Source organism: Polypterus senegalus, chromosome 2 (genome assembly GCF_016835505.1).
Source record: "Polypterus senegalus isolate Bchr_013 chromosome 2, ASM1683550v1, whole genome shotgun sequence".
NCBI classification, from domain to species: Eukaryota; Metazoa; Chordata; class Cladistia; order Polypteriformes; family Polypteridae; genus Polypterus; species Polypterus senegalus.
Window position 1 is genome coordinate 77,799,129 of NC_053155.1, and position 12,070 is coordinate 77,811,198.

General features: G+C 37.3%; 1 protein-coding gene across 1 annotated transcript in view; it reads left to right on the forward strand.

Annotated features, from left to right (window-relative positions):
* The window catches only part of LOC120523068 (interferon-induced GTP-binding protein Mx-like), a 55,504-nt gene that overhangs the window by 16,244 nt on the left and 27,190 nt on the right, over nucleotides 1-12,070 (forward strand). Inside the window, 4 exon segments of the mRNA XM_039744027.1 lie at nucleotides 1,324-1,461; nucleotides 3,409-3,563; nucleotides 7,069-7,207; nucleotides 7,641-7,839. Of these exon segments, the coding sequence (XP_039599961.1) occupies nucleotides 1,324-1,461; nucleotides 3,409-3,563; nucleotides 7,069-7,207; nucleotides 7,641-7,839 (631 nt within the window).

Consider the following 12,070-nt stretch of genomic DNA (forward strand, 5'->3'; position numbering starts at 1 on the left):
TGGGGTACCAGTCCACTGAAGAGCAAACACACACACACACACACCAAACCCAATCTGTACATCATTAGGATGTGGTTGGGGAGTTGGAGTACCAGGATTAAACAAAAAAAAAAACAAGCAGACAGGGAAAGAATGAACAAACTCCACACAGATGGATGCCTGGGTGGGTAGGGATTTAAACTCCGGGCTTTAGAAATAACAGCACAAGTTCATGTCCCACTGTGCTGTCAGATCTTCTTCTTGTGTCTATGTTGAGTTTTTTCCTCTAGGAATTGTGGTTTTCTTCTCATTACATGATGCTGTATTATAAATATGTGTGGGTGTGTGTATTTGCCCTCCGACAGACTGTTTCTGTATCCTCAGCTGGTTCCTGCCTTCTTTGCAGGGCTGCAAGTTAGGCTTTGACCCTTAAACTGGATTAAATGAGTTTGAAAATTGAGGGATGGGTAATTTAATCACTATAGTAAAGTCCTACTGCCATTAAAACAAAGACATTGAGGTCTAAAATGTTTAGTAAGTCTTTCCTGGTATCATAATACTACTTTCAAACCATCCCAAACCAATTCAGGGTCTTATGAAATGCATGAACTATCGACAGACGGGGTCCACTCGTGCACACACAGAGGGACACTTTCAAATCAGCACATTGACAAAACAGGTCTTTTGCGATTAAGGAGGTAAATGAGGGTATGCAGGGAAAACCTACACAGACAAGTGAAGAACTTTGTGCAAACTCAGCCTAAACAACAGCCAGACACAGGCTTCAAACTTCACCCTCTGAATCACCATACTGCCTGTTAACATAATGATTCTGATAAAGTTTGTGTTGTGAAAAATGTAAAATGAATTGAATTTTCTGGTGAAAAATGGACATTTAATTTTACTTTATAATACACCTTTTATTGGCTAACAAAAAAAAGATTACAATATGTTAGCTTTTGAGGCAACTCAGGCACTTTCTTCAGGCAAGACTTCATATTGTAATCATTTTAGTTAGCCAATAAAAGGAGTCATTTTGCTTGACTTCTCACTACATTCATAATGGCTAACACGGTACAACACCTAGTACAGTACTACCAAGTTTATAATACACTATAAACAATATTCTGTAACACCCTTCTGCATATAATACTAGAACTTTGCACTGTATATTATTGCTGTTTTTATCTTGCCTTGCCTTTGTTTAATCTTTTTATGTTGCACTTTGAGATTTATTGCTAATGTAAAGTGTCCTATAAATAAAATGTATTATTATATTTCAATATACATAGTGTCTGTCTTTTTATCTACATACTTAAAAATTAAACATGGGTTTTACTGCAGGAATTGTAACACGGTGTCCGCTTGAACTGAAAATGAAGAAAACAAAAGAATGGCAACCATGGAAAGGAAAGCTCAAATACAAAGATATCGAAATAGACCTACATGATCCTTCTTTTGTAGAACAAGAAATTTCAAACGGTAAGCAAATTAAATAAATGTAGTCAGTGAGTTTATTATATTTGCTCTCTTTAGACAGATCACACATAGTTTTATGTCATATGAAGTGTATTTGTAGAAAATGCACGACAGTAATCTGTACATTATTCAATTCCTTCAGTTTTCTTTAATGGTGTACTAATTTATTTTGGAATACTCTGATAAATGAAAATGTTTGGAAGAATAATAATTTTTAATAATATTATATAATATTGTAGCGACCCGGCAGCAGCGTTGGTGGCGTGTTGCATTTTGGGTAATTTATGTAAATAGCATTGTGGGTAATTTATGTATAAGCTTATTGTAATATAATTGTGTTTCCTGTTGTAATTATTGTATGTGTCTGTGCTCAACTGGTGGGGTGGGTTGGGTTATTGCCGTCCGGGGGTTATTTAAATGTAAATAGTTACCATCGATAAGAAAGATGGCTTCATTAATGACCTTGGCAATGGCTAAGCAAATGAGTTAAGCTTTGCTTTTGCTGACTATCTGCTCTAATAAAGAGATACAACAGGACAGAGCTGTGTATTGCTAAGATCTCTATCGAAGCAATTATTACCGAGACACTCGGAGTCGTGCGGTGTATGGGACACGAGTGCTCGCTACCTAAAGAGCTGGGTGCAGCTGCGTGCATAACGCTGGCAGTCCGCTAGCCTACAGCTTGGGAGAGGTGCACGGCAGAGTACGCCTCGAAAAACTTTTTAAGACTTAACCACGGGTCGCTACAATATTATTATGAGACTGTAGGCTCATTTCTATGCTCTAGCCTTCTGTGATACTAATGGTATCTTCCTCTTAGTCATTTGTTTTGTTTCAGATTACTGCTAGTTGCATTGTGTTTTATTATATTTTATTCTGTTTATTTTATTTATGTTTATAGTTTATTTTAAAGCACCTTATCTACATCATTACTGATGTTGTTTTAAATGTGCTCTATAAATTGACATTGACATTAATACAGAAGTCAATACCATGTAAATATACAGCCTCAGCAGCTCTAATATTAATAATATAACACCACATTCTCATGCCCACTTTATTAAATTGTGGGTCAAATGGGGTAAGACCATCCTGAACAGGCAGCCAGTCCATCAAAGAGCCCATTCATACACTTACTCAATCATACTGGAACCAATGTAGGATTGCCAGTTAACCAAATGTGGCCATATTTGGGATGAGGGGCAACGCCTGGAGAAAAATGCACATAGACATGAGGAGAATGTGCACCAAATGAAATGTATTGAACACACACAGTGATGCAGCTCTTTTAATATTGTTGTTGTTGTTTCCCTTATTCACCTAAACCCAGTCAGGTTTACTTTTACACATATTCATTCAGGTATCACAAAATGTAATTTATCCCTGAAATTATATGTCCACACAAAATCTATTTGTTAAAGTTAAGAGGCACAAAAATGAAAACTAACTTTAAATACGATATTTATACATATATGTTTAGTTTGATGCTCCTGTAGCTAAACTCAATTACTTTAGATAGGTAGTAAATGTTTATTGATTTTTTTGCTCTTTATACTTTGAAGGACATTGACATCACAATCGATTCGCTTATAACAGATTTGTTATTTTATGTTTTGATGCAATAAAATGTAAACAAAACATAACCTGTTAGCATATTGTTTCATGATAAGAAAAACTCATTTTATTTTAATATAAAAATTGATATCAGATTCTAGTTAATTATTTGAGGAACAAAAGTAAACAATGTTTGGGCAACTTCAGCTATCTTTGAATACATCTGTTTTATTAAAATATTACATTGCAGTACCCATAGTCTTCCTCACTGGAGGCACATTTGAAAATCAGTTTATGGAAATGCAGTGTCTTATTCATAAGATTTTTTTTTTTTGCTGTTGTAAATCAGTTTTCATTTGTAATTCAGTATTTCATATCAATGTGTTTTTTTTTCAGCTCAAAATGTTATTACTGGCTCTGCAGTGGGCATCAGTGAGGAATTAATAAGCCTCAATGTTGAATCCCCTGAAGTTCCCAATCTTACCCTTATTGACCTTCCAGGAATTGCTAGAGTGGCTGTTGGCAACCAACCAAAAGACATTGGAGAACAGGTAACATTTAGCCAAAGATTCGTTCACCCACCTGTCTTTTCCCTTAACTGCTATTTCAAGTACAGAATTGTGGGAGCCAGAACCTATCCCAGCTACAAAAAAAAATGAGCATTTGACACATTGTGAACTCCACACTCACTAATTTTGCATCCTCGATTACCTAACAGCATGTAATCGTCGGAGGAAACCAGAGTTCCAGGAAAACTACAAGCAGACGGAAACTCAGCTGCAGTCCTAATGTTTGCTGTTGTACTACCTACCAACTTTTTTCATAGATTACTCATTAAAAAAAAAAATACTGTAACTATAACAACAATAATACTTATTTGTATACCACATTTTCATATAATGGATGTAGCTCAAAGTGCTTTGCAAGATGTCAAATGAACATGCAAAGAAAATCAAATTAAAATTTGATAAGAAAAATGCATAAACAGTATACAAAAAATAAATAGCGCACACTTACATAAATAGATGTGCAATTAAGATAAATACATTCCCTAAATATAGAATTGTTTTTTAAGTCTCTAAATGACAGTCTGATGATAAGGTATCCAGCAGATGGCGTTAGCTCCCTTGTTGGAATAAGCACTTTTGTAATTACGGAGTGTTACATATCCCAAATCTATATAGATATGATATTAAAAGGCGATACCCCTCCCTTAGTGATACATAGGAGAAATAACAGCTTTCTTTAATGACGGCTTACACTGCATTACAGACGAAGGAAGCCAATTTCAAGAACCCAGTTCGGGAGAGGGGGCCCAATGTGTAGAGTCTGCCGTTTTTGTTGCTGCATTGGAAGGATTTTCAGGATTTTCTCCTTCAAAGGTGTGCCAGGCAATGTTCCAAGGCTTTATACTATTTTCTTCATGTGCAGGCCTCCACTTAGGTGAATAATTTAATTCCAAACAAGGCAAAGAGGATACAGTTTCATGCTGACTCTGACAGACAAAAAATAGTGCAGGTTTCCCCAGCTGCCTTTATCTGTCTTGTCTTATGCTCTGCCTAGCAGTTCTAAATGATGAGCCCCTGTGTGTTAACTGTGCATGTGAGTAGACAGAAAAGTAGATTTATAAGATATATTGGCACAGAGCACAGTGACATCTTAAACTCGTACACTTATTACAGTCAGTTGCCCTGGGTGGAAGGAAAAAAAATAAAAAAACACTCCAGTTAGAATTGCGTAACTGTATACTGTAATAACCCCATTTGTTATCACATGCTATCATTTAAGCACATGGACATTAAGAGGGTAAATGATTGAAGTCTATTAAATTATGAACGGAATTAGTACATTAGATACCAGTTGTTTTCGAATGAATTTTTCAACTAGGACACATGAACAAGGTGAGAAACTTGTTAAGGGCAGATTTCACACAAATGTTAGAAAGTTTTTCTTCACACACAGAACCATAGACACATGGAATAAATTACTAAGTAGTGTAATGGAGAGTAGAGACACTTTAGGAACCGTCAAATCTCAACTTCTTGTTATCTTGGACAATCTTAATGAAGAGGAAGGACAAACTCATTGGGCTGAATGGCCTGTTCTTATCACAACTTTTGGAATGTTCTAATTATCATAGGTCAACAATTAATTAATGGACATGTACCTTGTTTTCCTGACTGGGTAAACAAATCTGTGTCTTCATGTGTATGTATTATGTAGTTACACTAGTAATTTGTAAAGTTTGTATCTGTATTTTACTTGTGAACTTGTCACAGCTATCTGTGTGTGCACTCAGTGATAAGCACTATACAAAAATAACCTGAAGTTATAGAGAACCCCAACTTCTGAGGGGGTGCCAAGGTTGTCAGCAGATTTGCATGGCGATGACACAGGTACATTTGTAAAATGAGGGACAGATGAAATTAGGCCAACACCTACAGTATTTTCCACACCAACACCCAAATAGTAACAAAACACACCAGAAAAATGACAAAATAGATTAACTTTATTAAGCAAAGAATATATATGTAATTATTTACAAACACAGCAAAGAAAGGTTATGACAAATCTACAAAACAAATGCCACAAACAACTTAAAAGATGTCTCAAAAAAGTCTTTATTGTAAGTAATGGGTGTGGATCTTGAAGTCCAAACCGAATAGAAGGCAATATGTGGTGGAATATCCCCTTTTTGTAAATTGCTTCCCGGAAAATGGATAATGAACAGAGTCCTACCACCAGAGTCCAGAAGGTGTATGATCCTCTGAGGCTTGTCTCTTCACAAAGAGCAATTGTGGACAGGAATGGGAAAAAAAATTGGACATTACCCGAACTATTCTATACCATTTCAGGAATTATTTACCACTCTGAAGCTGATCTGTCTGATCATGAAATAGATCATTAAGATAGCAATTGACAAGAAGAATTCCTAATTAATTGCTGAATTATGGTATTTGAGGGTTCCTCTAGAGTGTGTCTTTCTCTTGCACAATTTGGCTCGAAAACTAATCAGCACATCTTCATCTCATAACAGACTTAAGCTTCAAGTTTGGTATTTTTCTGTCCAGCCGCTTTAGCTCTAGATCATCCTCAAGAAACTGTGACACACAGACACACACACACCCATCATCAAGATATCAATGTTTTCCGTATCAGGTGACCCTTAAATATCGAGATCCATTTAAAACTGGAGATCAAACTTTTTTGACGAATACAAAGCTTTCACACCTCCCCCATGGGTGATAGGTTATGGTAGGGGAAGGTGCAAAGCAAAAAAGTACCCACCACCATTTCTGTATCTGATGGCTACAGCAGAAGATCCTCCTCCACTGCGACCATACAGTTCATAAATAGCACTGGCCAGGGGGTATGTTTCTGTTTTGCTTTGCTTCTACTTTGTCCAGGTGCTACTAAGACAGCCCTGTTCATAAAGGGTTTTTGTGTGCTGCTGGTGATAAAGTTGACAGAAAATAAAAACAAAACTGTCCTGCTACATCCTCCTGTTCTGGTTTTATATCTACAGTGCCTACAACTAAACACTACAGTTCCCAGAAGTCCCTTCACAACCATATACACCTGTTTAAAGACACAGATCTCAAATTTACAATTGATTTTTTTCCCAGACTCCACAGCTTCACTGTTTGTTTGATTAGCTGTGCTAAACTGTCTTGGCATAAGTGTGTGAGACACAAAAATGAATTGCCTTTCCACTAAGGTTGACTCCTAACTTGAATCCATTGGTTCTAGTGGCTTCTAATGCAAACCAGAACATAAATGAACAGTATACAGTGATATGCAGTGCCAGTGTCCTGTAAATTAAAATCATTTTTGAATTGTTTAGAATTATAATGAAGGATTTTGTGAATATGCATTAACAGTACAAATTAACCAGTGTACAGCTTGCTGTAAACTCAGATTCAGAGGCAATTCTAAACTTAGTGACAGGAACAAAGTGTACATTTTTTCTGAATATGTAAGGTTATTTAAACTGTCATAAAATAAAGTATTTGGTTAATTTTATAAATTAAATGCATGCACTATGTTGTCTTGCAGATTAAACGTCTAATTCAGAAATTCATTAAAAAACAGGAAACAATAAATCTGGTTGTTGTGCCCAGTAATGTTGATATTGCAACTACAGAAGCTTTAAAAATGGCAAAGGAATTTGACCCGACAGGACAAAGAACCTTGGGTAAAACTGTTTTTCTTGTGTGTGTGTGCTTTATTTTTCTTTCATTAATGTTTTTATGTGTTGTGATTATTTACTTGTTTAAATATTGTTTTGTTTACTTTTCTAATTTTTTTTACTTATTAGTGTAATTGTGCAGTTTACAATACCAGGCCAAAGTATACAACATAACAAAATGAACAATAAACTAAGTTAGAGAAGAAAACCAACAAGTCAATGGCTATCTGCCTACTTCACTTGGACATTGCTGAGCAGGATTTTATACGTTTTCTAAGGAAGAAGTATCTCAAGTGTCCGCTTTTACACCTCTGCTGTATATACTCTCTCAATCTCACCTCCAGTATTCTTTTGTCCTTTGTCACTCCTCTTCTCACTTCTTAATTTTTTCACCCTATTTAATATGTATAAAATATAACACTCAGATAATTTTCCACAGGCATTTTGACAAAACCTGATTTAGTAGATAAAGGAAATGAAGAAAATATTGTGGATATTGTTCGCAATCTTGTTATTGAGATGAAGAAAGGATACATGATTGTGAAGTGCCGCAGTCAGCAAGATATTAAGGAAAAACGTACCCTGGCTGAAGCAATCAAAAAGGAGCATGAATTTTTTGATGATCATCCATATTTTAGGTATGAATATACTGCATTTTTTAATAAGAAAGATTCAAGTGTTTATTATTATGCAATATATATTTTTATTCTAGTATATACACTGTATACTGTAATATACAGTGACTATAAAACATATTCATCCCCTTGGAAGTTTTTACATTTTAGTATTGTACAACATTGAATCACAGTGGATTTCATTTGACTTTTTTGACAGTGATCAGCAGAAAAAGTCACTTTAATGTCCAAGTGAAAACAGATATTGGCAAAATGGTCTAATATAATAAAAATATAAAACAGAAAATAATTTATTGCATAAGTACATTAATATGACACACCTAAGTCATCAGTGGTACAACCAGTTGCTTTTAGAAGCCACACAATTCATTAAATGGAGGTCATCTGACTGTAGACACTATAGTCTTTAAAATCAGGTTTTGGCTTGGGTGTTTTATTCATGGCAGTTTTAATTTTTATATATATATATATATATATATATATATATATATATATATATATATATATATATATATATATATATATATATATATATATATATATATATATAGATATAAGATAGATAGATAGATAGATAGATATACTGCTCAAAAGAATTAAAGGAACACTTTTTAATCAGAGTATAGCATAAAGTCAATGAAACTTATGGGATATTAATCTGGTCAGTTAAGTAGCAGAGGGGTTGTTAATCAGTTTCAGCTGCTGTGGTGTTAATGAAATTAACAACAGATGCACTAGAGGGGCAACAATGAGATGACCCCCAAAACAGGAATGGTTTACCAGGTGGAGGCCACTGACATTTTCCCTCCTCATCTCTTCCCACTGTTTCTTCACTAGTTTTGCATTTGGCTACAGTCAGTGTCACTACTGGTAGCATGAGGCGATACCTGGACCCTACAGAGGTTGCACAGGTAGTCCAACTTCTCCAGGATGGCACATCAATACGTGTCATTGCCAGAAGGTTTGCTGTGTCTCCCTGCACAGTCTCAAGGGCATGGAGGAGATTCTAGGAGACAAACAGTTACTCTAGGAGAGCTGGAGAGGGCCATAGAAGGTCCATAACCCATCAGCAGGACCAGTATCTGCTCCTTTGGGCAAGGAGGAACAGGATGAGCACTGCCAGAGCCCTACAAAATGACCTCCAGCAGGTCACTGGTGTGAATGTCTCTGACCAAACAACCAGAAAGACTTCATGAGGGTGACCCAAGGGCCCCATGTCCTCTAATGGGCCCTGAGCTCACTGCCCAGCAGCATGCAGCTCGATTGGCATTCGCCATAGAATACCAGAATTGGCAGATGCACCACTGGTGCCCTGTGCTTTTTACAGATGAGAGCAGGTTCACCCTGAGCACGTGACAGAAGTGAAAGGGTCTAGAGAAGCCATGGAGAACATTATGCTGCCTGTAACATCATTCAGCATGAGCAGTTTGGTGGTGGGTTAATGATTGTCTGGGGAGGCATATCCATGGAGGGTCACACAGACCGCTACAGGCTTGACAAAGACACCTTGGCTGCCATTAGGTATCAGGATGAAATCCATGGACCCATTGTCAGACCCTATGCTGGTACAGTGGCTCCTGGTGCACGACAATTCCTGACCTCATGTGGTGAGAGTATGCAGGCAGTTCCTGGAGGATGAAGGAATTGATACCATTGACTGGCCACCACACTTTCCTGACCTAAATCCAATAGAACACCTCTGGGACATTATGTTTTGGTCCATCCAATGCCACCAGGTTGCACCTCAGACTGTCCAGGAGCTCAGTGATGCCCTGGTCCAGATCTGGGAGGAGATCCCTCACAACACTATCTGTCATCTCATTAGAAGCATGCACCGATGTTGTCAGGCATGTATACAAGAACACAGGGGCCATACAAAGTGCTGCGTACAATTTTGAGTTGCTGCAATTAAACTTTGGCAAAATGGACTAGCCTGCCACATAATTTTTTCACTCTGATTTTTGGGGCGTCTTTGAATTCAGGGCTCTGTAGGTTGATCATTTTCATTTCCATCAAACGATGTGGCATCCTTTCGTTCCAAACACATTACCCAGTCCATATCAGTATAGATATTCAGGAAGATTTCTTTTTCCCATTGAGATCTGATGTGTTTTCAAAGTGTTCCTTTAATTTTTTTGAGCAGTTTATATATCTCCATCCATCCATCTATTTTCCAACCCTCTGAATCCGAACACAGGGTCACGGGGGTCTGCTGGAGCCAATCCCAGCCAACACAGGGCACAAGGCAGGAACCAATCCTGGGCAGGGTGCCAACCCACCGCAGGACACACACAAACACACCCACACACCAAGTACACACTACGTGTATGTATGTATATATACTAGGGGGTTCCGCCTAATGCTTGCTTTGCTCGCCCACCCCCAGGTTTGGTTTGCCAGATATAAAATTCAAAGAGATTTTTATTTTCATGGGAATTGTTACATAAGCATTATTTTCACTTTTACTTTAAAACTTTTGTAAAAACAATACTTGTCCTTTATTTTCGGCCCCGGGCGTGGTTAAATCTTTTTCGCAGGATGTACAGTATAACGGTGCTCATGTTGTGAAGGGGGGGGTGGCTGAACACACACTAAGGAGATGCCGTCGGATCATCTGCTGTCTTTCTGCTGCTGCTGGCAAACTGCGTGTTTTTTGTCGCGCTGCACATTGATCATTTAAAAGTCTGTACAGCAGCTGTCCTTTTGCCACTTCGTGTCTCTGTCACTCGCGTTTTGGGGGGGAAGGAATGGCTGAACGCACACTAAGGAGGTGCAGTCGGATCATCTTCTGGCTTGTTACTGCTGGTGAGCTGTGTTTTCTGCTTGTTGCGCTTTCGTTAATCATTTCAAAGCCTGTAGAGCAGCTGTCCTTTTGCCACTTCGCATCTCTGCTGCTCACGTTGTGAAAGGGGTGGGGGGCTGAACGTAAGCTAAAGAGAAGCGGTCAGATCATCTGCTGGCTTCCTGCTGCTACTGCTGGCAAGCTCCATGTTCTGCTTGTCATTGTTTTAAGAGCTGGGAGCGCATGATGTCTGTCTGCCAAAAGCATTCCAACAACTGCTTGGTTAGATGTCCATGAACTTCTTTTAAATGTTGTGTCACTGCCTTGTCTCGCATGATGTTAAAGTGTCTCTCATGGGACGTCAAATTGTTGTCTCGTCTCCCTAGTCTCCCTCCCAGGATTTTTTTTTATAATAGAGACATAAAATCAGTTATACTCTATTATCAAAATATACAGTTTCAGTAACAAACATAGAACTACCTACTGTTTATATAAAACGCTGAATATTTAATTTTTTTTTTATTTGTCTTCTTTCTCCTGCTTGGCTAACAAAAGGAAAAATCAAAATGAAGTTTCTTATATTCTTCTTCCATGCTCTTTCCAGCCCTTTTCTTAACAGGTTGTAAAATAATAATTAAACTTATTCTTACATTTTTAAAGATATATTCTGCTTCCATTTAATGATAACTAACTCAACAGAGAGACTAAGAACTCTTTTCAAAGACAAAGAAGGCAGATTTAATTCCCTGTAAAGACGTTTCTTAAAAGCTTGTTCCTGAGCCTCAGACAGGAACAAAATCATTTAATATTTGACTAAATATTAAAATTCTGCTGGATAATGAGGTCAGTAGAGAATGTTCCTGGCAATCATCTCACTTCAGGACATTTATTGTATACACTGCTTCAAAAAGATTCATTGAAGATGTCTTCTGACCTGCACAGTCATTTTTCGCCCTCCTTAATTTTCACAAATAATTCATGACCATTAGCAGTCACAACTCCAGCTTCACAGAGAGCTGTTATCTAGAAAACCCACTCATAATAACAACTGCATTTGTGTTTCTTGTATATTTAGTCTGATGTTGCATTTAATGTATGAATTTGCGTTCCCTTTCAATGACTGCATTTTTTGTCTATTGTTTGTATTGTCCTAAAATTGCTATTATAAGGGAAACTTGCACTTTATAATGTTATAATAATGGATTATACACATTACACTAAGTTTGAATTTGAATGCTAATTAGTCAGTAATGTTAGGTGCTTCTTGACTCCTCAAACCTTTTAGATCTTCTACCCTTCCTCTCTTTTTCCTCCTACTCCTCTGGAGCCATTCTGACCAAACCAGTGGTCAAGAAACGCTGTGTTATAATTTTTCATCTGTGCTTGGGCCTAACTATAGGACTACACTTCCTGCCTTCTACTTGGTATTTTGTTTTCTCCTTGTTTTCGCCT